This window comes from Opisthocomus hoazin, chromosome 6 (assembly GCF_030867145.1).
Source record: "Opisthocomus hoazin isolate bOpiHoa1 chromosome 6, bOpiHoa1.hap1, whole genome shotgun sequence".
Taxonomy (NCBI): Eukaryota; Metazoa; Chordata; class Aves; order Opisthocomiformes; family Opisthocomidae; genus Opisthocomus; species Opisthocomus hoazin.
Genome location: NC_134419.1, coordinates 8,060,199 through 8,085,418, shown reverse-complemented (window position 1 = coordinate 8,085,418; position 25,220 = coordinate 8,060,199). Strand labels below are relative to the sequence as shown.

General features: G+C 37.4%; 1 protein-coding gene across 1 annotated transcript in view; it reads right to left on the bottom strand.

Moving 5' to 3' along the window:
* Positions 1 to 25,220, bottom strand: part of FAF1 (Fas associated factor 1) — a 178,650-nt gene that overhangs the window by 56,782 nt on the left and 96,648 nt on the right. The window contains exons 9-12 of the mRNA XM_075424514.1: positions 8,378 to 8,473; positions 6,558 to 6,684; positions 5,561 to 5,624; positions 4,571 to 4,652 (exon numbers count right to left, since the gene is read on the bottom strand). Coding sequence (XP_075280629.1) covers positions 4,571 to 4,652; positions 5,561 to 5,624; positions 6,558 to 6,684; positions 8,378 to 8,473 — 369 coding nt within the window. The remainder of the gene's footprint in view (positions 1 to 4,570; positions 4,653 to 5,560; positions 5,625 to 6,557; positions 6,685 to 8,377; positions 8,474 to 25,220) is intronic.

The window sequence follows — 25,220 nt, the reverse complement described above, 5'->3', positions numbered from 1 at the left end:
TATGAAAGATGTAGCAGAATAGAGGGTGTGTAGGCACACTGAGAGACTACTAAACCGGTATGTTGTAGCAAAAATTTCTAAGCAGTAATAATCCACAAGTTCAGAATTAATTTAAGAATGAAAGGACAGAACTGCTAAAACACACGTATCGGGCAAGATTGGAAAGAAAATGTAGGTGACTAACATGGGACTTAGCAGGAATTTATGTACTGACATCTACCATAGTGTATCTGCTTTACTCTTCGCGGGTACCTAGAGTTAACGCTTCTAGACCTGTCCTCTACAGCTGCAACCAGACCATGTAGATCGGTGTTCAGGTTATTTATGTTTAATCAGAACTTGTAAAGTAGTCACTTCTCCAACTAGGACCCCCAGACAGCTCAACTCCAGGTGCATTTTCAAAGCAGTATATGATCAAGCCCCTTCTAAAATACAGGAGTAACAATCTGATTTGAAATGCGCCTGGAATCAAAGATGGTGGTGACGTTGTACGCCTTGACATCGCCCCACAGTATTTAAGAAACATACGCAAGAATACATTCAATTCTACCTTCTGCTTGACAGAGCTCCTCCCCCTCATCAGTCACTTGCCTAGACTTTTCTCTAATCAATAATTACATGTTATTTCACATTGTTCTGGTACCGGTGCCTTCTTCACCCATATGCCAAACTCACTACATTTTGCAGAACCCCTCATTTATTGGGCTTAAGAAGCTACTTCAACGTACTGGCCATGGGGGAAAACAGATGACAAAGACTAAACCAAAAAGCCGTCCCACAACTGGGATTCAGAACAACCTCCCTCCTCCTGGTGAGCGCATCAGCTACATGAGGTAGCATTAAAAAGTCAAACTTTAAATTTCTCTTCTGAGACAAGACAACTGGAGAGCAGTCAATGCTGTTTCTATAATGTGCTCTAACAGAAATCAGAATAATTATCTCTGTGAATCTTTTTTCTGTAGTAAGTTCAACATGAACTTAATTGGTTGAAATAACAACAAGCGACAGATTTCTGAGTTCCACAGATAAAAATGATACTACAGAAGGCCCTATATGAAGGAATATTCTGCTACTGCTTGAAAAAAAAACGCTTTTATTTGAACATGCCAAATCATGGAAGGAGCATACTTTCTTCTAGGTATTCAGGAAATAAAGTACCCATATATGAGAGGGCTGGTGCTGCCACTAAATTGAACCTAAAAGACAGAATTCAAGGAGAAGAAAAACACGGTTCATTTTCACTATGCAGGAATATATATTGAGGTGACAATACCAATCTGTGCTAAAAGAGATGTTTCACATATTTATTAAAAGTCAGTGGACAGAAAGGTTGAGAGAGGAGCAGGAGGTGATCTGACAGAGGTATATAAAGATAAAAGCTCCTGAAAGGTAAAGTGGATGTCTTTATTCTTTCTCATAATAAAAGAGTAGCAACCACCTATAAAAATGAAAAGGCAAACAAGCTCCAATAAAAGGAAATACTTCAATATTTTCCAAGTAAATAGCTCCGTGAGATTAAAATCGTGTATTAATAAAAATACTGCCCTAAGTTAGGATAAACCCCTGGTGTTTCAGGACACAAGGCACCCACAAACCACTTTCACTTGCAAAGCAAACTCCTCCAAACATGTTGTTTAAAACTATCCATTATAAGATTTCTTCCACGGCATCTGGTTCAGACATATCTGTGACAGTGTAGCTACTTGAGCAAGAGTAAGCTTGATCTTCATGAAGTAATATAACAGAAAAATGCTTCTTTCCAATTGGCACAATAAGTAGAGGAAGAATTTCACAAAACAACAATTTATTTGCTAATTCAATAAACCTCTGTCTCTCTTTCTCTTCCTGACCCAACTAAGAGAAATTAATAATTAAAATATTTTCTTGTGTTGCATACACAGCAAGCCTTGGAAGCGAACAGACAATAGCCTGAGCTCTCAGGCTGCAGGAGGCAACTGGGAAGGACACTGGTGCTTGAGGGGAAAGCCTGTATCTTGGCTATTGTATTTTTGTGCTGAGAGATGTACAGGTTTTAAAGGAGAGATATATTTGACCTCATTCCACCTCTCCTACCTAGAACCGGCACTATCATGGAAGGATTTGCTCTAATTGAAAAAAGCTATCCATCATGTCTGTTAACTGTAACTATCTGAAGACTCAAAATGAAAAGCTATGATAATAAAAACTAAACAAAACACAGGTAACAGACAAACACCTAAATTTTTTTACAAGGTACTTCCTTCTCAAGTAACATTTTCCTTAAGCAACTATGAATTATCTTCCTTTCCAACACAAGAAAACGAAAGATACTAAGATTTAACAGAACAACATCTATCTTCTCAAAGAGAATTTTAACCTACAATTTGTGTTTAAAACAAATGTTCTGACATAAGTTAAGTTTCTTAAAATAACCCAGACTAAAATCTTTCTGCATAAAGGCTTCAAGCTGATATATACTGGGATTTTTTGTGAGGGAAAAGTTATCCACAATATAGATCAAAAATGTAGCTGATGGCTGTCTCACTAGACCTCAACTGTCGAGTGCAGCTTCTGCTCTGGACAGCCTTGAGAATTTGTCAAGAAAAGGCTAAGATCTCTGAGCACTCAAGCTGCCAAGTGCTCTCAAATTAAATCAGTTTGAAGCGGTTTTCATTAAGATGGATTGAGTGTGGCATCGTGAGAAACACTCTATCAAATGTAGTGTTTTACTTAGTGATTAAGTATATACCAGCTGATGAAGCTACCCAAATCCTTCGTAATCCCACCACTCCAATAAACATTTAATGAGTATATAAGTTCAAAAAGCCTAGCAGAGGATTTAAACCTTCAATCTTGTTTTTATTTACTCTTGGAACTCAATTTCTCACTTGAAGTGAAGAATGCTGGAGCCTGAAGCTCATCTGTTGCCCTGGTAAAATTAAGTGCCCTCCATAGTATAAATTAGAAGACAAGACATACAGGTTGCAATTTCTCCTCAGCTTTTTTCTTATACTGATACACATACTGAATTATTTTATGAAACTCAATTATGAAAATACAAAATAATGTACCCCTTTCCTCTTTTATGAATTCCAGGAGGCAGCACTGAAAGAAATTGGTTGTAACAGGAAAAATGCAGTAAAAATAAGTGGTATTTACAAATTTTCCTTTGTTTTAAATCAGTGTTACAATAAAAATAATGTCATTCCACTGGGTAGTTGGGGAAGGGCTTTCAAAAAATTCAGGCAATATTTGGGGGAATCCAAAAAAGTAATACTTTCCTAAGCATATGTAAGTTTATTCTGATGAGAATCTGGTCTAAACACATTGCAAAATATTAGAAATGTAAGGTGATATGAATTTCAGATGTGCTAAGTACGTAGTATATCAAGTACATTGAGTATTAAAAAACAAAATAACTGCACTGCATTAACATCAGATTTACAGGTATAAAAAGAAATATTATGAAAGCTTCTAATGGGCTCTCTTCCATTATTACACTGATACACTGTCAACCATTTCTGATGAAATGACACAAAGTGAACTTTCGAATTCAAACACTTCTCTTGTTGAATTAATAATCTGATTTCTTTTAAATGTGCACTAAGTTCCACTTCAGTCGGTTATTACAAATTAACACTTTGCCACTGAATTATTCTGTATTCGTTTATGTTCTGAAATCTGCACAAAGACGTGAAAATATTCACTAGAGTGTGCACAACATTAAGTATGTGTTAACTCAAGCTATACAGTGTAGCTTCATAACACTGCATGCTTAGCATAACAGCCCCTAACATAAGATAGCTGTTCCTTCCAATATGAATAACTACAGGAAGCCAAAACATTCTTCACTTTAAAATTAAATATCTACCAAGACAACAGAAAAAGTAAATTTAAACAGCATGATTTTCTTGTTTGTGTTTCAGCTTTATCTATGCTTAATTATGCAGGGGTATAGGTTTCTCCTTAGTGAATTCAAGTCACCAAAACTTAAATAAACTATCCCCATTCTAATTTTATTAAAATACTGACTTTAAAACTGTGCACGGAATAACAGAAACTTGAGATGTCTGGCTGGATGTACAGAAAAACTAAATAACCAAACCCTAGTACTGGAATTTACTTGGCAGATAAAGGCTGTACAAAGGGAAAAAAAAAGCACACACTATTTCAGACACCTTTCAATTTAAATTTACAATTTCATTAGCTATCCTTCAAAGGAGTTACCAACATGCAACGTTGAACTTGTCAACCCCAAGACTCACAGCCAGTGTTATGTGGTGCTAAGAATCCATTATTTCAGAAAGAAAAGGGTGGGGGAAAGAAAAAAAAAAAAAAAGAGTAGCTCTGATAACTAAAGGACTCCAGTAAAAATACAGCCTGAATTATTAGAAAGCATGAGTTATTCACTGTAATTTCAACAATAACCGAGGTATTTTAGCCAGTCAACTAAACAAGTATAACTCCTCACAAATGAAAAAATCAAGACAACTCCAAAATGTAGCTTACCTTTTTTAAAATAAAGATGAAATATTTACAGTGATTTCCATTTCCCCCCTATATTAAATACAGAATTTCAATACACACTTACATCTCTAGCTTTCCCATAGAAGGCTTCTTGAAAAGCAGCCTCTAATGATCCAATAAAATAAACAGGATGGCAGTCACCATATCTACATGAGATAAATTTCTGATTAATAACAAATTACGAAAATAAGTAATTTCAATATTCTGCTTCTTCATATACTCTATAAATACATTGGCCGAACCTTTAGAAAGATTAAGTACTACAATTCTAAGTATTTCCCTTCTGTCCTTTAAAAGCCATCTGTTCCCCAGCATTCAACAGCTCAAAGTAACTAACTGCCACCTTATAAATTTTATTGTAAAAACTTTCTGGTTACATACACCTTAAGTCCTATATAATTTTTCAATCATAACTTATTATTTCCTCTCTTTATTATATTCTTAAAGGTTAATTGAAGGCTATACTTGTATTACAAGTTAATGCATCTCATATATAAATGAACACAGTGGAGTGAAAACAGAAGGCACATAAACTTTGCAGAATATTAGTTTGCAGCTTCTACCTATTTGCTGAAACATGGCAACTGTTTAACAATGCATGATTTGGTGGTACAAAGGTAAAAAAAAGCAGCACTTCTAGATTTTTTAAAAGTAGAGATTTATCCAGCCACTCATTTATGTGAAAACTCCTATTGCAACTCCATATATATTTTTCCATATTAATCAGTTTCGGCTTTTCTATTCCTGTATATCATATTAAAATTGCTATACATTATCAGAGTCTTTATCATCCTTCTAGACCCTCACATAATTAATGATATTAATTAGTGGCAAATTAAATAATGCAAGAATCTGTCACTAATTTGGACTGAGAAATAATTCTATTTCAGAAACAGTGATAACATAGTTAAGCTTAAAATAAATTAGATTAGGATGCCTGAATATGCTATGAACCCACAAGATAATATGTACATTTGGTTTATTTTTATTTTAATTATTTATTAAATTTTATTAGTTTGTAACAAGAAATGCACAGTTAATAGCCTAAGCTTACCTTGAAGAAAACTCTGCTGTAAATTGTAATAAGGCATCCCCTTCATTTTCAGCATTTTCTGGCACTTAAAAAAAAGAAAAATATAAATTAAATGCAACTTTATGGAAACAGATTTTAATGTGCAAACTCACTTGCTTCATAGGTTTTTTTATGCTGACAGCTTACTGAAGTGGTTACAAAGAGACCATATAAATTTCATGAAAGACTATGAACCTTTGGAAAGACATGAAATTTCCAGACGCTCTCATGAATATATTCAGGTTTTCCAAACAGTAAAATCCTCAGGTCCAGTGTAATGTGATATATCACTTGTTCAGAGTTAACACTCTGGACTTACTTTAATACATGAAAATGAAAGGACTGGCTTGAAAGGCTTGACCCACTATATTGCTAGTTACTTTTGTTTTTCTTTCTTTTTTTTTTTTTTTAATTTTAAACTTCCTGTTAAAAAGTTTTCCATAAAATTACATATATTTGCTGTCAAAAAAAATTCTAAGGTAATAACACTAACCCAAGCCTGAAGTGAATACAGAGTATACAGAATTGCATATAGGAGGTAACTGACTGCTCCTGCACAATCCTTTTCATAATTCAAGGCCAAATGATCCCTGAGAAAATTGCTTAATGTAAATGACTAAAAATATTAATCACCACAAGATGCTGAAGCTAAAACCTATAGAATTTTCAAAACAGGGAAGTGGAAATCCAGTTATCTAGAGGGACATTTGCTTAGAGATCATACTTCTCTGAGTTAAATTATTATTCTTCAACTATAAGCTAAAATCATAAGGCCAAAAAACTTCCTCCATGGGAAGATGCTTTCATAGTTGCCAATTACATCTGCAGTATTTTCATTTGATACACACGTCAGACATTCTCTAATGCTCCTATCAAAAGATACTTTCCTGTTTCTTTCTATGAAGGCCCATTGTACTCCTCTGCATTCACTAGCACTGTACAACCGCCAGTTAATTGCAAATTAACCATCAACTCTTACTCATTGGCGATTTCCTCAAGGCAGATGATGCTACTCCAAACATTTCTCCATCATCAACTCCAAACTCTGTAGCATCTTCAAAGTCATCTCCATCACTGTCACTAACCATATGCACATCAGTGCATTGCTATACAAAAACAAAAAACAAAATCCACCGTAAGCCTCCATTACAGACATCTTCAGTGAAATATGAAGTACACACATACTGAAAACTACCTGTACATTTCTATAAAAACACTTGATATACTGCATTTCATTTTACTATTCTATACAACATTATCAGATTGCTTTTTATAAATAAGACCTAATTTTTACCAGAAGTCTGGCTGGCAAAGCAATATTATGTGACAGAAAACATTATTAAATAACAAATGAACTGGCTCTGCATAGACATAGTTGAGCAAATCTTATCCAAAGTTGATGCTATTCTCCATCTAACGGTACTACAGCTGCAGAAGAAAGAGTGAGAAAAGCCACACAATCTATCAATAATTTCAGACATCCAGATACAATCTACTTTAGCAATACCTGCATGGTGGGGGACAGTCCTTGGAGAGGCACCTATCTACTGCATTGCAATTGCTGACATACAGATTTAGCACCCGTAGTCCTAACTTGGCACGCCAGACTGCTGTGTGTTGAATGACAGGCTGATTTATTTGGCATACCAATACAAAGAAGAAAAATCAACATTTTCCTTGCAGGAGCTAAGGTCCCATCTGTGCCTCCAATTCCCACCGTCAGATCTTTTGGATTTCCTGTCCTCTGAAACATAAAACAGCTCAGAAAACCTTGGTTTTAACTATTCACTGCTAACTCACTGCTACACTGACTCCTTTTTCAGGAACAACTATTCCAGCTCCACTTGATCTAGGAGCTACGGTGATAGCACACCTACAGAAAATTTACATAAATCCCTGAAGGTGCAACAAAGTCTATTATGGAACGTGAGACTCCATCTCCAGCATACAAGTGACCACGAGAGAAGCAAAGGGCTCCAAACCACGCTGAATCTCTCCCTAAAACAGCTACGCATTAAGAGCTTCAAGAAAAGAATGTTTTCTGAATGAACAAGTCCACAAGAAAATTCTACAAGTTGGACAAACTCAGATAATTTTTAAAGAATGAAGTAAAGAAGCAATGATAGAGTGATGCTGGCAGATCCCAGGAGAAAACAGTCACCATTTATGCAACCTGCTAAATGGTTCAGGTATAGCTAGAACAGCATTGTCTCACCATCCTCTCCTTTTCAACAACCACCCAACAGCTTACACCCAGGCTTGCATCCCAACCGTCCCTCACAGCTATGTCTTGCCAAACTCAACTGAGGTGAACAGATTGAAACACATCTTTTTTGTGCAGCAAGATAAACCTTATGTGCTATAGTCCTCTAATAAGAAAAGTGTGTGGAAAATGGGGAACTGCTTATATTAAATTCCTGTTGAGGAAGGACAGAGGCATTGGAAATTTTAACCTAATTAATAGTGAGAAACAACAAAACGAGAGTTTATACAGTCTGCAAACATCTCCTTCTGTTAAGCCTAAAAATATGTGTTTCAGCCTTCTGTTTAATTTGCAGTACTTTTCAGCGCTTAGTAACTTGTGACTTGCTTACTCTGTTTTTCCTCTTTTTCTTCAATGACTCTTTTACCCAGTTCCTTACTTTGTCACAATTACACGTTATAGGAATCATAAACCGGTTCTTTTAAGATGCAATTCTACTGACGTATTTGACAACAGAAGGGATGGTGACCATGGCAAAATGAACTTTCCCTGCTTCTTCCCAGAGTATACTTGTCATATAAAGATGATGGTCTTACCTCCTCTGACTGTTCCCTCGTTTGTACGGGTGAAGATCTTCTTCCAACTGTAAGTCGATGGCAAGGAAAAGTCAGTCCCGATACAGCCAGAGTCATCTACAAACAAAGCAATGATCGTTCATTAAAGCCATAGCCTCAATCGAGAGTCGTTTTCTTTTCAAGGGTGCTTTGAGATTCAAACTGAAAACTGCACTGCAGAAGATCAAATTAATTATACAAACATAAAGAAAGAAGCCTGGAAAACTAAAATGATTCCTTATGTAAAAATATTCAAAGAAACAACAATGGAGTTTTACAGGTGTGTATGCACAGAGTATAAAAACAAACTAAAAAGAATTGCAAACTCAAAACTGTCTTGAATTGTTACTATCTCCTAAATCAGTACTGAAGTTTAAACCACTATTTGCACCTGACAACTTTTACAGTGGCATGCCTCAATGAAGTAAACGCAAATTTTTCCTTCCTAATCAAAAAGCAAATGTTAAAGTGAAGATGATAGGTACTGATACAACTAATTAAAAAGTTAAGTCATCTTGAAAAAAAAAATTATCTTGAAAGAACAGTTTATTGCCAGTCATTGTAAAAGACACAGTCAAAGTGGCTACTTAAAAAAACCATTTCATCTCCATCTTGGTCGTTATGTCAAAGGCACATGCCATGTTTCTCCCGTGAACAGGGACACACACAAACCCAGAAGTGCCAGTGAAATTGCAGTCAAAGACGGGATAGATGTTCATTAACCAGTGCCAACAGAAATAGCACTTTTGCCTCTTGCTGTATGCTTAAATCTTAACTTTTTAAAACTGACAGCAAATGAAAAATGGCTAGCGTCATTTGAAAGACAGAATTATTGGGTGCCTGCAGACACACAACAATAACATTTGAAGTTCTGAGTACATTTAAAAAGGTACTAATTGATATGACTACAAATGAGATTTGTCCACTCTTCTATGATTAGAACCACCTGTGCCATCCTTGCACCTCAAGCACCCTTCACATGCTTTATCCAGCGTAAGGGTGCAGCCAGCCTTCTGCCCTCTTCTGGAAAGTGCATCAGTCCCGGTCAAGCAAGGTTAATGACCACAAGTGGAATCTTCAGAACCACCTAAATCCTATCTTGATAACACGTGGGCTAAATTTACAATGGAAATAGCTCTTAAATAAAGATAGCTGATTCATTTTGGCAACAACAAAATATTTGATGCTGTACAATTCTCAGTGACATTGAGAAAGAGAGTTCTGGCTGCATGTTTAAAATATTGTTTCTAACGGTTCCTTCAGAAGAAACATACAGAGGCAGAAAAAGATTTTCTAGATCCTATAAAAATGACTAGTGTTTTTTCAGGGCGCAGTGTTAGAGATTGATTATAGAGAAGATTGATTATGACTGTAGAATAGAATAAAATCATAGAACTAGAACATAGATTCAACTGTGTGAATACAGGTGTGTTAAGAAACCATACAATCGGTATGCTGCTGTCAGTTAGCCCCCATATCGGCCTTATCATGGTGGGGTTAAAAACCAACTGACCTAGCATTAGATAAGAATAAGGTGTAGAAAGATTAATGTCATAACTCATTAGGTTAAATTTTAGAAATAGGAGTAAGTTTAATAGAACATCTTGAAGTCTCTCAACATCTTTCTCAGGATTGTATCGAACAGAATTCACAGAAAAAGATGAAGGACAGACGATGACCCCAAGACCACCCTGAAACCAGCGAGGGAGAATTCTACTAAGACAGAAGAATAGAGAGAACTTTATAAATGATGTACTTAAAGAAACAGAATGGTTGCTTAGAAACTTATGAAGATTCTAGACTTCTTGTAATCGGTTTAATAAATGTATATAAACTGCTCTAGCGAGTTGAGCTCTGCCACTCACGGAGGCAATGGCCCATCTCTGAGTTGGGAATAAAGCAATACCTAGAGTAACCCACTCGTGTGACAGTAAAATTCTTAATACACAGAATGAGGCACACCATGAGTTCCAGAAATACAGCATCCTCCTAATCAGACTGTAAAAACATTAAGGTGATATAAATCACAGTCATCCTCAACAAAAATCCAAGAATAAATCATAAGCCTTAAATTTCGTCTACTGCCATGAGCACTGAAAATACCCCATTTATTTTTACACATAATTCAGAATGACTTTATCACTTGTCTGCTAGAACTCACAAAGATTTAATCTGCTGCAGGTTGAAGCAGGCTGATTAAGCGGCTGGCTACCAAATGAATGTTAACCTGTCTGAACTAGCCTACTGTCACATCCTCATAGCAAGGTTAAACAGAAGTTTAGCTGCATAAAAAGTCTAGCTATCTTCTTAAAGGAAGTGAGTAATAATACTCTGGCACAAATGAAATATTAAAGACGACATGCAGGTCAAGACCAATTATCCATGAAATTCCTGTGACAAGACTGTAAGAACTGTATATTCTGTAATAATCCACCAGTTTAATTAGTATTTTTATAAACTTTTAATAATAAACCAAACTCAACTGTAAAACCTGAAACTTTGCCCTGTAATTACCACACTATATAAAATCTTAGTAAAACTTACACACATGCTCACTAACTGCACACAGACGAAGTTCCCTATCTAACAGTATCAAATACGCTGACAGATGCTTGGAAAGGCTCCCGATATCTTTTACACAGGCACTGAAGAACGAGTGGTAAGACCAAGCAAGCACTTATTGTGCTGCTTCATCACTTGGCCCAATAGCAGGGTGTTGCAGTTCCAATTTGCAACCCTACATTATAGCGTCAAAGTGTCTCAAGAATGAGCTAATAGCAGAAGGGGTTCGACAGAGCACATTTCATCCTATTCCCCAGACAGTTACTGGAATGTTGGGTTTTGTGCATATTTGTGTGAGAAAACACCCTTCTTTGACTTTTTTTTGAGAAATTTTTTGCAAAGGAAGGGCTAAGACAAATCGAAGCTCTGTCTTTCATTTCAGAGTAAGCCAGCAGCATGAACATTTCTCTAGAATTAAGTTATCCTCATTCTAAAGGAGAGAGTCCCTTCTCAAGAGAGACTCTTGCACCAGAAAGTTTCATCTTTATTTTGGAAATCATAAAAACATCAAAAGATTACTTTCCAGGCAGCTCAGTCCGGTGCCATGGATAGCAAACCTCAACTTCCACAAATATTTTGAACACAGAGCAAATTTCTGATGGGAAGCATCTCAGTGGCAAGAACTGTTTAGACACCAGGCTGCTCTTGGAGAGTTTTTTTTCTTTCTAAATACTGCGTCTGCCTACACCCAAACAAGGTTGCGGTACATTAGATATACGAATCACTGTGTTGCAGCCATCTTCCCATGGGAACAGACAAAATCTTCTTACTGACTCCAAAACTGACAATGCTGGTTTGTCGTCTGAGTACCAGTTTACCCATATTCCCAACTCATAAACCCATCTGATTGCACAAACACTCAATAATCACTAACTTTTCAGTGTATTTTCTTTCCCTGCACGAAAATCACCATTATATGAGTACCATATCTTGAATTGGTTGACTTTCATGTACACAAAAACAGATATTGAAAGATGCATATGCAGGACTCTTGGCACCAATAATGAGTTAGATATAGATTACAAGATAAATAATACACTCAAGCAAAATTAAGTAGGCTTATTCCATCTTTCTAGGCAGCAAATGTACACACGTGCAAGTCCCAATTCCAAAGGTCTCACAGCTGAACGGCACATGAGGGCGAAAGGGCAACAGAATCAGAAACAGGCAAAACGACTTGCAAAAAGCCATTCCAGGCAATTACTGAAAAGCCAGATCTCTTGTCCATCACTGTGTATAGACTGGTCACACTTGTTAGAAGTTTAAAGAGTCTTCCATTTGGCTTCCTGTAGCTTGTTAAGGAGGAGGACAACAAAACTGAAGCCTCAGAACATTCCAGGGAGAGTGGCAGTAGAAGAATCCTTTCAGGAGACAGCACAGATATTAAAACAAATGTATTGCTACTGGCATGCAAACAGGCAATGGTATGACCTGGACTAAAAGTGCACAATGGGTACTTGAAATAGTATTTTAACTACTAAAAGAAAGACTGCTACGAAACTTTACAATCTAGAGAGAAAAGAAATGAGCCTAATGCTCACCTGTGCTTTCCAACACAAAGACACTGAATTTATTTGTAAACATTCAGTGTAAGATGATTTGTATTTCAACTGCCAGCATTAATAATTGGGGGATAAAGTTAAGCAACACCTTTTCTGATGTGAACATGCAGGACTCTTTGCCAAGAACTTTCCAGATCAACCTAGAAATATTTGCCAAATCCGGAGTGAGACCAGGTGCTTCAAATAATAGATTATTCTTCCTGTTAGAAAGTATCATTGTTATGTAGAAGCTTCTAGAAATGTGCTTTAGAACAATCTAAAAAGACTATTTTTTCAAATATTTTATAATAAACATATGCCTGAAGCAGAGAAAGAAATCACGGAGAGCTTGTAACTCCAGAGTGCTGCTGGCGCGTGCTCAGAATATAGGAAAAACTACGGGTCCACAATCTCAGAAGCTTGCATTCTTCTAGAAAGACTTTGTTGGCACAACTTCATTCCCACTCTTTCACACTTCTGAAATTACAAAGGAAGGGGCAAACTCAATCTCTTGCACCAGTCCAGAGATATTTAAACCGGACACTGAAGATCTGAGAAAGACCAATAGTAGTAGGAACATGAAGGAATGATAACCAGCAGAGGACTGCAGCTGCAGAACTCTCTCCACTGAGAAATGCTGATATAAAAATTACCAGCTCAGTGTACTGTACAAGAAAGTAGTAACAGGATATGACAAACCGGTCTTCCTCATACTCAGCCACATGCTGATGGAGAAAACAGCACTTCAAAGGAACTTCTAATGGCAACTGTATCTACTGAGGAAAGTATAAAGGCAAGCGTTAAGAGCTTTCTAATACCTTACAGAATGCAGTTGGACATCCAAAGTGCCCAACTTGATGCAATAACCTGTAAAGAACTGGACCTTGTTCCTTATCCTCAACTATCACCATCATTCTGGAAACGCTCACTCTTTGCTCCATGTAAATACAGAAGCAAGTCTCTAGCAATCCAGTAATCTGAATAAAACACTAAGACAACTCTTCTCGCCATTAAGCTGCCTGTATTAAAATCAGAACATACTTTAAAAAATAAATTATGGTAGGGAAACAGGCAGGCCCTTGAAGCACATAATTTACAGACTTATCCATTACACCTGTTCTTCTCTTCTCCGTGCTTATCGTTGCAGTAAGGTCTATCCACAGGGATGAGATGGAGAACGACCTGCCGAATGGCTGCCAAGAGAGACAACGATGTTTAGTAGAACAGATTCCATATCGGCTAGCTCTGGAGCAAACCAAACTCCGTACCACGGTCATCAACAGCAGGAAACGTCTCCAGGAACTCCAAAGTTTTGCAGGTGCTGTAGGCAAGACAAGCCTGCAAAACACATCATCTTGCAGAAGATGAGAGCTGTAGATATCTAATGGACCTGTTTTGGGATGACCTGAGAGGTTGTGCTGGCCACAGGATACTTGTCATCAAGGGATCCCTCTTCTCCAAAACGATGTAGCTCTTTTAACAAGAACCACTGAAAACAAGCAAGCATAAGTGATAATACTTAAGGAAAGCAGGAACACTGATTTATATCGTGCTCTTTGTTAAGTATTTGATTGCTACAAGAGTAACGAGAGTTTTGATTTTTTGAAGTGTGTGGGAGCTCTGTTTGTTTGATTTGTTTCAACATACATTAATGCATCTGTCTAAACTTACAGATACCTACCACTGTTCCTGTTAACCAGGGCAAGTTATTAAGTGTAGTCCTTCAGCTGTATCACCTGGTAGTTGTGAATTTTAAAAAACAACTTTTGACTGTTTAGAAGACCACTTAAAATGTGAAACAATTTCAGCCACTGTAACAGGGTAACTATTGTTATTGTTTGAGCTACTCAAATGACGAATCCTTTCCAACTCACTGGAGCAGTATTTTTCCATGGCAAAAATCTTTTCTACTACCATTTTTTGGACTTGAATTAGAGATTCTTGATCATTTGCTCTCAGAAATTCAAAGGTCAAACTATAAACCTTACAAAACATCATAAAAACATTCACAGAACACTCAATTCGTATGCAAAAGAGAGGATTCTATAATGATGCTAGATTTCACTTGCCTGTGCACAGCAAGTGAAGCAACAGGCGTTAACTGACAACGGCAAACCTAAAGCAGAACAAAAAACCTTGCAGAAGACAAACCGGCTGGATTTTTAACATAAAGTAAAAAAATCCTAAAAAGAAACGTAATTCCTTTATTACTTGACTGCTTTGAATCAGTCGAATTATTCAATTAGCTGTACTTCTAATGCAGAATTATGTTTGGCTGTATATAATCTACTTCAATAGCAAACTAAATGGGGGAATTCTCATGGCGTGATTTCCTCCTGAGGTAAAGGGAAATAATCCATGTTTTCTGCCTTTAATACTCAGAGATAAGGTAAGCAAACAAAATTCTGGTATACAAAATAAAAAGCATGTTTTCCGATACTTGACTTTCCTTCATAAATCTCCGATAAAAAGCAGACTAATTCCCAGTCCTACCCAAGGTCACCTTGTAGTATTTTAGGCAAAAGGAAGTCTTAATAACCCGGCCTCCAGTTCTAGCACCCTGAAAAATAATTAAGCAAAATTGTAGTTCCAGCTTTCCAGCTGCATTCACTAGCCCAGCTGGATGGAAGAAGCCACAGAAGGAAACCTTCCCAAAGATGTCACTCCACGTGTAATTGCCAAGAAGCGACACGGTTTCTAATGCATCATTCAGATTCTATAATGTTGAACAGGTAGAATTAAAACTGGCATATATTCAAATATGGTGGTGGGATGGTTTAGCATACAAATTACCTCATTTAGCCTTTTGGTTTTTATAATCTAAAGCAGTTAAGGAACACTCAGATCACCTAACCCTAAACTCTTCAGGCTGGCATCTCTAATGAGCCCAAGACGACGAGGGGCTCCACCCAGTGCAGTGACTTTCCCCATCTGTCTCCCCACAATGCAACATCTTTAGAGCGCCACATCCAATCAGCTCCACATTTACACACATGTTCTGGGTACTGATACTGATTCAACGCCTGCTCTCCCCTCGTTGAGCAAGAGCAAAAATCCAGCCCTCAGAGTATCTGTTTGTGCTGCAGACAAATCTGCTGTTAGCTCGCATTGTAATACGGAGTTGAAGCTAGATAAACTGCTCCCACAAGTCAGTAACTGCAGTAGCTCTCTGTTATCTCAGTATCAGTTTGAGAACGTTTTATGCGTTCGCCGTTATCATTGTACAACCAGTGCACTGCTTAAGAAGAGAAGATTATCTCCAGAAAAATATGCCAAAAATATTATTACTCACCCTGTGAAGTCAGATTTCGATAGAGATTATACAAACATCTTGAAAGTCAAACCCCTTTATTTTGCTCTGGAAATAACAGCAGTATGCAAGCAACATTCAGAGCATTATTAAAAGTGTTGTAAAGTCATTGTGAGTAAATAGGTATCTAATTAATTAAGAATAGAAGTTCATCCTAAGCTTAAATAGTCTTTGAATCAGAGCTGTTTTAACAAGGTGAATTCTACCACAGCTACAAACTTTTAGCCACCCTCCATAATTATTATTGCAGTACATACCAACTCTGAAATCTAACTGACGTTCGTGGCTGCTATTTAGTACTTTGGCCATAACTAGCTTGTCAATATTCACATGTTGTGGTTTCTTGTTATAAACAAATATATCAACAAACATGGAAATTATATCCCAAAATAATATTTATAAGTCAGGAGGTCATCAGCTGAACACGAGCTCTTTCTAGAGGCTGTATATCAGGCTGGAGTATACGTGTGGACGTTTGTAATATACATGTATCACACAGGAAATTGTTAATCAGAAATGAACGCACTGTTGCCTACAGACTGAAACCTAATCCTGGTTCAAATACTCCATGTGACAGCCCTTTCACTGTGCTCAGAATGCGAGTTGCTTAGCTTTTTGATTTACTGGTTTACTCACTGATACATGGCTAATGTATAAAAAAACAAACATGACCGAGTACATTTCATAACGCGCCATGCTCAATTATTCAAAATAACCTAAGACAGAGGTGCCCATAGCAGAATACTCACTGACTGGCAGGTATCTCCACTGTGAAAATTTGACTTCCATATAATTTGATCTTTTTTCTTGCTGGAGTAATTATTATGATGTCTTTTTCCCCTCATCAGGTAAAAGGAGGGGAAAGGACAGAGGGGTGAAGAAGGAGCTTTTATCAAGCATTTCAGTTTTCATCTTAAATTTACTATTCTTTGACTTTTTGTTATAGCATAAGCTAATTCACAGAGTATGGCAAACGTCAATGACACTACAGATCTCTGTATATACGCTTTTTCTTGAAGCTAGGGAAAATATCTGGTCCTTTTTGAAGATAACTGCTGAAAGGAGCCTTTCCTTATCTCCAGGTTCAGTCCATTCTCTATCCATCCAGCTATGGTAGGTACCTCTCGCTGCTCAGTCTAGACAAACTTCAGTTTAGACGTCCACAAGGCATACTCATCACTGCTAATCCCTTCTTCCTGATGAGCAGATCTCAGAAGAATTCCAACAAGTTCATTTCTCCCAGACAAACAAGACGTCATCTATCTCTCCTCACTATACAAATGAAGTTCCCTGTTCAAAAAGATTACCATACTAGCCACGCAGAATGGGAAATTAGGGACAAATACTTTTTCAGCAGGGCTAGATGAAGGCACAGAGCTATGCCTCAGACCTCAGGTCTTCAGGTCAGAATCTCAGGGTGATCCGGAGGACTGCAGACCGGTTCAACCTAGCATTGTTCCCCAGAAAGATGCAGGAATAAATGATAAAACAATCTCTTTGAAACCCCTAGTAAAGAAGTTATTCTGCTTACCACCGGAGCGACTGGTCAGGCTGCTCCACAGCCAAGGCTGCTGCTCCCAGCTCACTATCATTTCCCTTTTTCTTTTGTAACCTGTTCTTTTTGAGACTAAAGAAGCAAGCAAAACATAAAGCAAGGAGTATTTGTGTGGTGAAAGGGAGACAGCAGTTAATGTGGCATACGGGAAAAATCAAAGTGTAAAAGGGAGGGAGGAGGTGATGAATGATGGCAAAGGAAGTTTTGCTTCCACACTAGCAACATAAGAGTGGGAAGTTTTCCATTATAGGAACAGCTGAAGAAAACAGTGGTTTCTAAATGCATCCAGCACTTACAAATACTGAGGTAGGAGAAATAAGAGTGTGGGAACTCGTTGGCAATTTTTTGTGATTCTCCAGAGGATATCAGATGGCTCCACGCTCTTTGCTGGCTGGAGACCCAAACGCTTAGAAATCAGTCCATGCAGGAAGGAGATGGTGGACTCCCAGGCAGCTCATGCTATTTCTGAGGATACTCAGAGTCTCATCACTTCAAGAAAAGTGACGCTATGACATGAGAGATCATTCATATTAGGTTGTGCTTGCCATGGCTCTAGTTCTCGGAGTTTAACCGAGCATTATTAACACTGTATGGGCAGCCTGTTGTGCTCAGACAAACCCTCACTAAATTCCTTGGGAACAAATAGGTGCTCAACACTGCCAAATCCATCACTTACCGCTGTATAATTATACATTAAATAATCTGTCTTGTTTTCAGTGCATAATCTCACAAAAAGTCAGTGATACATGATTTAAGAATTCACACATGCTGATGTTTAAAAGTAATGTTTAAATTTTCAAGAGATTCAGGGTTTTCTCTGAATTAATGTTTCTCTTTTGCTTTGCTCTTTTCTCAAAGCTAGCAAGTATTCTTTCATAGTAATAGACTGTAAAATTACTTCTATCCATACTGAAATACCTTGTACACATAAAACTAGTGTAATCACAGCAACAACAAGCAAGTATCCCACTGTAAAAAGAAGGTACATTCCAGTTTAAAGAAAAAAAGTCTATCAAATGCAATTTTTTGAAATTTATTGAAACAAGGTCTTTTTTTTTTTTTGTACTATGACATTAATTACAATACTCCTAGAAATTTACTGTACAGAACTGAAGAGAGCTCTTCAGTCCATACTGGTCAACAAGACATTGCTATTCAAGTTTAGTACACAATTTATTAAAAAAAAAAAAAAAAAAAAATCAACCTACCAAAGCTCATCTACTGTCACGTAAACCCTTATGCCTCCTTGAACAATAAAAAGTGGATGTAACTTCATCTTTTGACATCAAATAGCATTAGCTGGGAAAAACAGTCAAGTATGCTCTAGGTTTGTTTGTTTTATTAAACTATTGTACAAATATTAAAATGAACAGAAGAGCTTAAAAATTTGACAGCCCTTGAAATTAACTTCCTCTGGAAAATAACTTCATTTTCATTATGCATCTTCAATACAAAAAAAAATCTTGACAGGTATTCAACATTTCATTTTAAACACTAACTGGATGAAAAAAAATCTCTAGGGTCGAGTGTGTTCAGGTTATAAATCAGCAATGCTTATTTTAACTCCTCACAAAGTGTTGTTGAGATAATTACTGCTGACAGCTTTATTCAAGGTTCATTTCACTTTTTCTACAATTTTTCTCCTGTTAGAAGTTCAGCAGGGCCCATGGGAAGATCCACCCCTCACACCTGTTAAGGTTCTTCATGTTACTGAGGCCAGTGTGGACATGTCACTTCAAATTAGCATTGTGCCAGCGCGCTGTGACAATTACTTATCACAGGTTTAACTTGGAAAAAAGTTTCTAATCCAGCCACAAGAACAGTGTCAGAGTACGTAATTTAAACCTGTCAACACAAGTTGTAGGAAATTCATTCCAGGGATTTCAGTGATGTTCCCATGGTAGATCTTTGAACTATAATGTAGATTAAACTCACAAAGGAATGCTAGAGTTAGAATACAGAACCCAAAAGTTAAAAAAGATCTGACCTGAAAAAAGTGTCTCAAATATTAATAAATTCAAAAAATTTTATAAACTCTTTAAATTAGGATTAAGAGATTGCTTTGCTTAATTCTCCAAAATTCTTCTGCCGTTTATTCCAAAAGGCTGCATATTAAATGTACGTACATTATTCTTTCTGCTGCAGTATAAAGGCACAGCCCCAGGAGATCTTTACAAAACGTGCTGAAGGCAGCAGGAGGGTGAAGATGCTCTGGAATCGACTGGTGGACAAGCAGCACGTGGGCTGGGAGCAGGGAGGCTGGAGAAGTGTCCACAGCGCAGCGAGCAGGCCGCTTGTGTCCTTCAAGACAGGCGCCAGATGAGGGATGCTGGAGCCACAGCGACAATCACCATTGAGCAAGCTTCACAAAACACTATCGAGAGCTTCCGTACAAGCCTGATAAAAAGCTGTGCCCGGTCCTCTGGGAACACCCAGCTCTGGTATGCTGGTTGAACACGCATGCCAGTTTTTGCTACGGTTGCCGTTAATCACCAGTCGTATTACTGTGAATCTATCACTCTCGTCTCTTAGCTGAATGAAAGAGAAAACGATCCCTGGTTTTGATTATTTCTCATTGGATTAGGCCTGGTTAGGCAAGTGATGAATTAAAGCAGAAGGATATTGTAGTACTTCATGTTGCTTCAAACCACAAATATATTTAAAAGAAACAAAAGGGAAATAATATTTCCTTGTACAATAGACTCTACTAAGAGAGAGATATACTTCAGAGACTGAAATAAATACCCATGATCACTTACAGAGCTCATTCTTCTTCTTAGACAAAAACTGTAAATATTAAAAAGGACGAAAAATCTGCCAAGCCATTTGCAGCTATTTGAAACACAGGGTAACAGAATTAAATAAACGCTGAAAGACCTGGAACACAGTTAAGTATAGACCATGAGGCTAATTGTCGATCTTGAGTTAATTACTTTCCACTGATACGTTTTCTCAATGGTCTTTTACATCAGTTTTTTCTTTCCTCGGTCTGAACCCCAAGGCAATTCAGCGTGCTAGCCTCCAAACTCTGGGTGATTCATTGTGTACTTCTGCCTTAGGATTTTTAGCTCATGCAGAGAAAGCCAGGCTTTCACATCAAGTTGATGTTAATGTGCACTGACAAAGCAACAGTAAAGGAGCTTCATGTTTGTCACAACGTGCACTCTTTAATTTAGCAATTGCTTTATACTGATATGCAAATAATGACACATTTCCCAAATTTCCAGTTCCTCAGCAATGCTTTCACTAATTACTCAGTGGTTAAAACTTATGCATGTAAATTGGTTAAGTGAGTTTGTTAATAAGTACACCTGTGTGAACTGATCTATAAAACATACATGCTCGGGATCAGGTCATAATTCACTGTACATTCCTGAATGTCTCAGGAACCAAAAATAGATATTGCCTCATCAAAACAAGATCTATTACAACTAACAGAGTGCTATTCATAGATAAACTGGGATTCCCAGCCTTTCCCAAGCTAGATAGAGACCCTTTGGGTGACAACAAATACCAGGAGTCAAAGCATTCATCCATTTCGTGTTGCCAAATGAGAGGAGGACCAAGGTAAACAAAATAAAAGGCCTATAAGAAAAAGGATGAGAATCCCTCTAGTATCTGAAAAGGTGGGAAAGCACCAGCATCCACTCATCTGTCAGTTCTCCGAGGACCATCGCATGCTCTGCAGCCTGGTTATGGTATTCTGTGATACTGCTTACTCTTACTTTTGATACTCAAACAGCGACTGCAAAAAATTCAGCTGCACTTAACATGGATTCAGACTCATAATAATTGCAAAAACACTAAACAGAGTTAACCTGTCTTCGTGTATTTCCTTTGCTCAAAATTCTTCACAGTGTAAGGGCTGAAAAATAATCAAGGTACTAACACTGTCCCATTTCATTTGCTGGCTTTGGTGTTGAAACACAGTGTCTCTTAGATTTCTGATATTTTCTTCAAGTAACTGCATAATTGCCATAGAAGAGGGTATAATAATACTGTTTGTTCTAAGTCTGATCACTAATCACCTATTTTTTGCTATTCAGAAGAGACACAAAACTGTTAAACAGATTTTTTAAGGTAAGAAACACCTGTAAGTGAAATAATAAGCAACAGTATAAGCCAACAACCGATTTGATTCACCCAGATCACATATTGCCCCCAGATATCCACAGATCCATCTTGGGAACCGCTTCGCATTCACAAAGAGTATCAGCCAAATACTTGGCACGATTCTGGCCTATGGTGGGATGCCATTTACTTCACAGCACTGTACAATGCTTTGGATGGCAAACAGGAGAGTGCCTGGCTATGTTTCCAGCACTATATAATTCCTTGGCAGAGCTCAAGCAGTTGTGCTAGCAACAGTGCTTCCAACAAATGGTTCAATCACTGACAGGCTTTTTATGCTGCCTCTTCTTCCTGGATATCACTTTTCGAGGAATTGGATTTTTGCAATGCTAGCCGTTTGAAAACACAGTGATACTGACTTCTACAAATGCGCTTCTGAAAAGGAGGATTGTTTCTTATTTTCTGTTTCCCTTACCTGGAACATAGGAAAAGGCCTTTAACTCTTTACATCAGTAGAATTAAAAGCACTGAGTACATAACCTCCCCAGTTAAAGGAAAAAGGTTCAAAACTAGAAAGAATAAAATGTATTAATAGTAGACAATAATTTAGTATTATTAAATGGTAAGCTGTTGGGTTGGGTCGGTTGCAGCTAGAAATACGTTAATTTCATTCATTCAGTATAACTACATATTGAATGTGCTTGGCTGATGTATGGTAGTTTCCAGTGTGACAAGCAAAAGATAAAGAACATAAATAACTAAAAAATTAAGCATTTATACAGGGTTTATTTGGAGACCTCTAAAGCCTGGACAAACGCGAAACATTCCCAATATTTTAGACAGGATTTTCTTAGCCATCTAACAAAAATAACATGGCCAGTTTCTACCAAAATCCAGCTGAGGCCATGTAGCTACTTTTCTTTGACTCTCACAAAAGTTCAGCATTAAATCTCACGCCTCCTCTTAGAAATGCGAAGGATTGAGTTGCTTAAGTACAATGTTTTATTAAATGTCACAAGTAAAGTCTGCAGAGCAACAAATCTGTCTCTGGTCTATGTTTTGACCACTGAGCAGTAACTATGTTTAGAAAAGGTATTCAATCCAGCGGTTGCTATTGAAAAGAGAGCTTATCTCTTGCTTGGCAGAGGAAGTTATCTGTCTAAAACAGATTCATTAACTAAGATATTCTTGCTTCCACGTTTTATCAAGTTTATTGAACATTAACAAAAAATTCTCCAGAATATGACCAGATTAGCTCCATTCTAAGCATTTAACAAGTTACCTATGGACTAATTTAACACTATTTAAATGTCACTTCTTTTAGAGGAAGAAACTGAAACCATTATTATTAGGCTCTGCACACAAGTGGAATAAACCTCAAGTGAAGTTCTAGCAATCACAAACATTCTCACTCACGTATAAAACAACAGGAGTGATGCTGTAATTTTACATAGCTTTCTTCTGCTATTACGCAGCGAGCCCACTTACCATACACTTACTTAAAGTGAAACTCTGTTTACAGAGTCCCAAACACCTTCAATCTGTTGCAATGGATTTTCATACATCTTCTAGTGAAGCTCTGCTCTGCTTATATAGCGGCGTTTCATTACAAAGAAACAAGCACCACTGTGATAATCCTCCAGGAATAATGCAATTACCACTTACCAAACAGGTGTCTGCTGCAGTCCAAGGAGATTATCACTTCCCATTCTGCTCTCCGAGAGCACAGAATAAAAGAGAAGCTGCTACTATTAAATGACTGAGGACAAAAGGAGTCTTTGATAACAGCTCTTGCTAGCTTCTCTCAGCAGGCCATGAAGTAAACGTAGTTACTCTGTAACGTCTTAGCACTGAAATGAATATTTTCGTTTCTGCAAGGTGAATTAGAGCACCTAACTAAGACCACTCCTGTTAACTGAATCTGAAGGATACCTCTCTCTTCATTGAGTACTCCCAGAGCCTCAGCACCTACTGCCTTTCACCAAATAGTGCCCTTTGTGAGTACTCCTGGAAGAGGAACTCTGCCGGCTCAAGAGAAAGCAGGCTGCAGGGCTGCTCCACCACACACATCATCATTCAGAGAGGTTTCTGTGACAATACGGGGTTTGAGGAAGGTACAATGGGATCTCTAAGATGCAGCTCCAAAAGTGTGGAGAATGAAAACTTTTTAACAGGATACAGTTGTAGGGTAAACTCTGGTTGAGTGTAATTTGATCAGGAAAGGCAATTTTTTAGCATATTTTCAAACCAGCTTGTTAGGTGGGAGTTACCTCAGGAGCAGATCTCTAAAAATGAGAGCAAAAGCACTCTTCCATGAAATGTGGCATACAGCTTAATGTAAGTTCTTCACACAAGTTGCTATTACTACATGACAAAATGTGCAATTGGTTTGGAGGAATGCCCAGCTGAGCATCAAACATAAAGGAGGAGTTAAGACGGTAAACAGCATACATACCTGCAGACAGAGACAACAGACTACTTCAGAGTTAGCCAGTAGGAGGTCTAGTGACTGTAACAGCTAGCGACTATCCATAGGTAGGTGCTTCAGAGAAAGTCATATGCTGGTGGTCCTGCACAAGCTCTCTCCAGCCAAGGTTATCACTACTTTGGTATAAACTCACAGGAAGAAGAGTGGTTCCTGCTGTTGCCTCTGCTGGGACATAAAAACCTCCAACGCAGTTCTCAGGTATGTAGATGGAGAGGTGGCATCACGATACCAGCACTACTACATTGTCCCATGGTGTACTTCAGAGGTCTTGACCACCTTGATCTATCCTACTGACACATCTCTCTATACACATGGTTATTTCTGTCACATTTTGATTTACACGTTCTGTCAATATAAAGACTCCAGTAGAAACTGGAAGTGATAAACTGAAGTAGCAGTCTCAGTCAGTGCTTGTTTACTAATCTTAAACTCTACTCCTTTTAATAAGTTCTATGAACATGTAATTTTTAATAAAAATAACTATCATGTCTATGAGTTTCAAAGCAGGAACAGCTAAAAACATTGTCTCAATAGAGCATGCAGATTGTCAATCTCTTGCAAAAGAAGAAAACAGTAAAAGATGACAAATAATTATGTCTGCAGCACTGCTGGTGTTCCTTATGCTTTAAAATTCCAATGACGATTGAACTTATTGAATTAATGAGTTAATTACTAACAGCAACTTCAAAATTTGCTCCCAGCCTTTCCTACAAAACTAATGTTGATTATAATATGTTATGCTGAAATGAGGTTTAATTCTCTTGATAGAAGATGATGCCATTTTAGTTGATGATGCTGGTATACCAGCAATGAAATTTGTCTTTTTGAGGTTCTTTTTGTAAAACATCATAACGCACTTGGCAAACTCATTGCAATTGACATTTCTGAGATAAAATGTGACAGTTATTTAGCAACATAATTACCCTTTACAGTTTATTAGAGAAGCAGCACTTGAAACTGTTAGTTCACACTTTAAAATGCACAAGGAATTAAACCAAACAGCCTGCAACTGGCACAGAAGAGTTATATATACATATTTACATATATTAAAAAAAATATAATAAAGTTATTCCTCAAAAGAAGTCCTGAGATCAAATGGCAGAATCTCAAAACATAATGTGGTATGGGACAGTAAACAAATGCAAAATTTACAGTATCAGTATTTCTCAGACAATAGATTTTATTCAGCCCCTTAAATATATGCATTCTAAAGAATGAGAATTTTACACATTGTAGTGAAGACAACTGAAATTTCAAAGACCTGGTAGAAAAGTGGCCCTTATTCCATGGGGAAATAG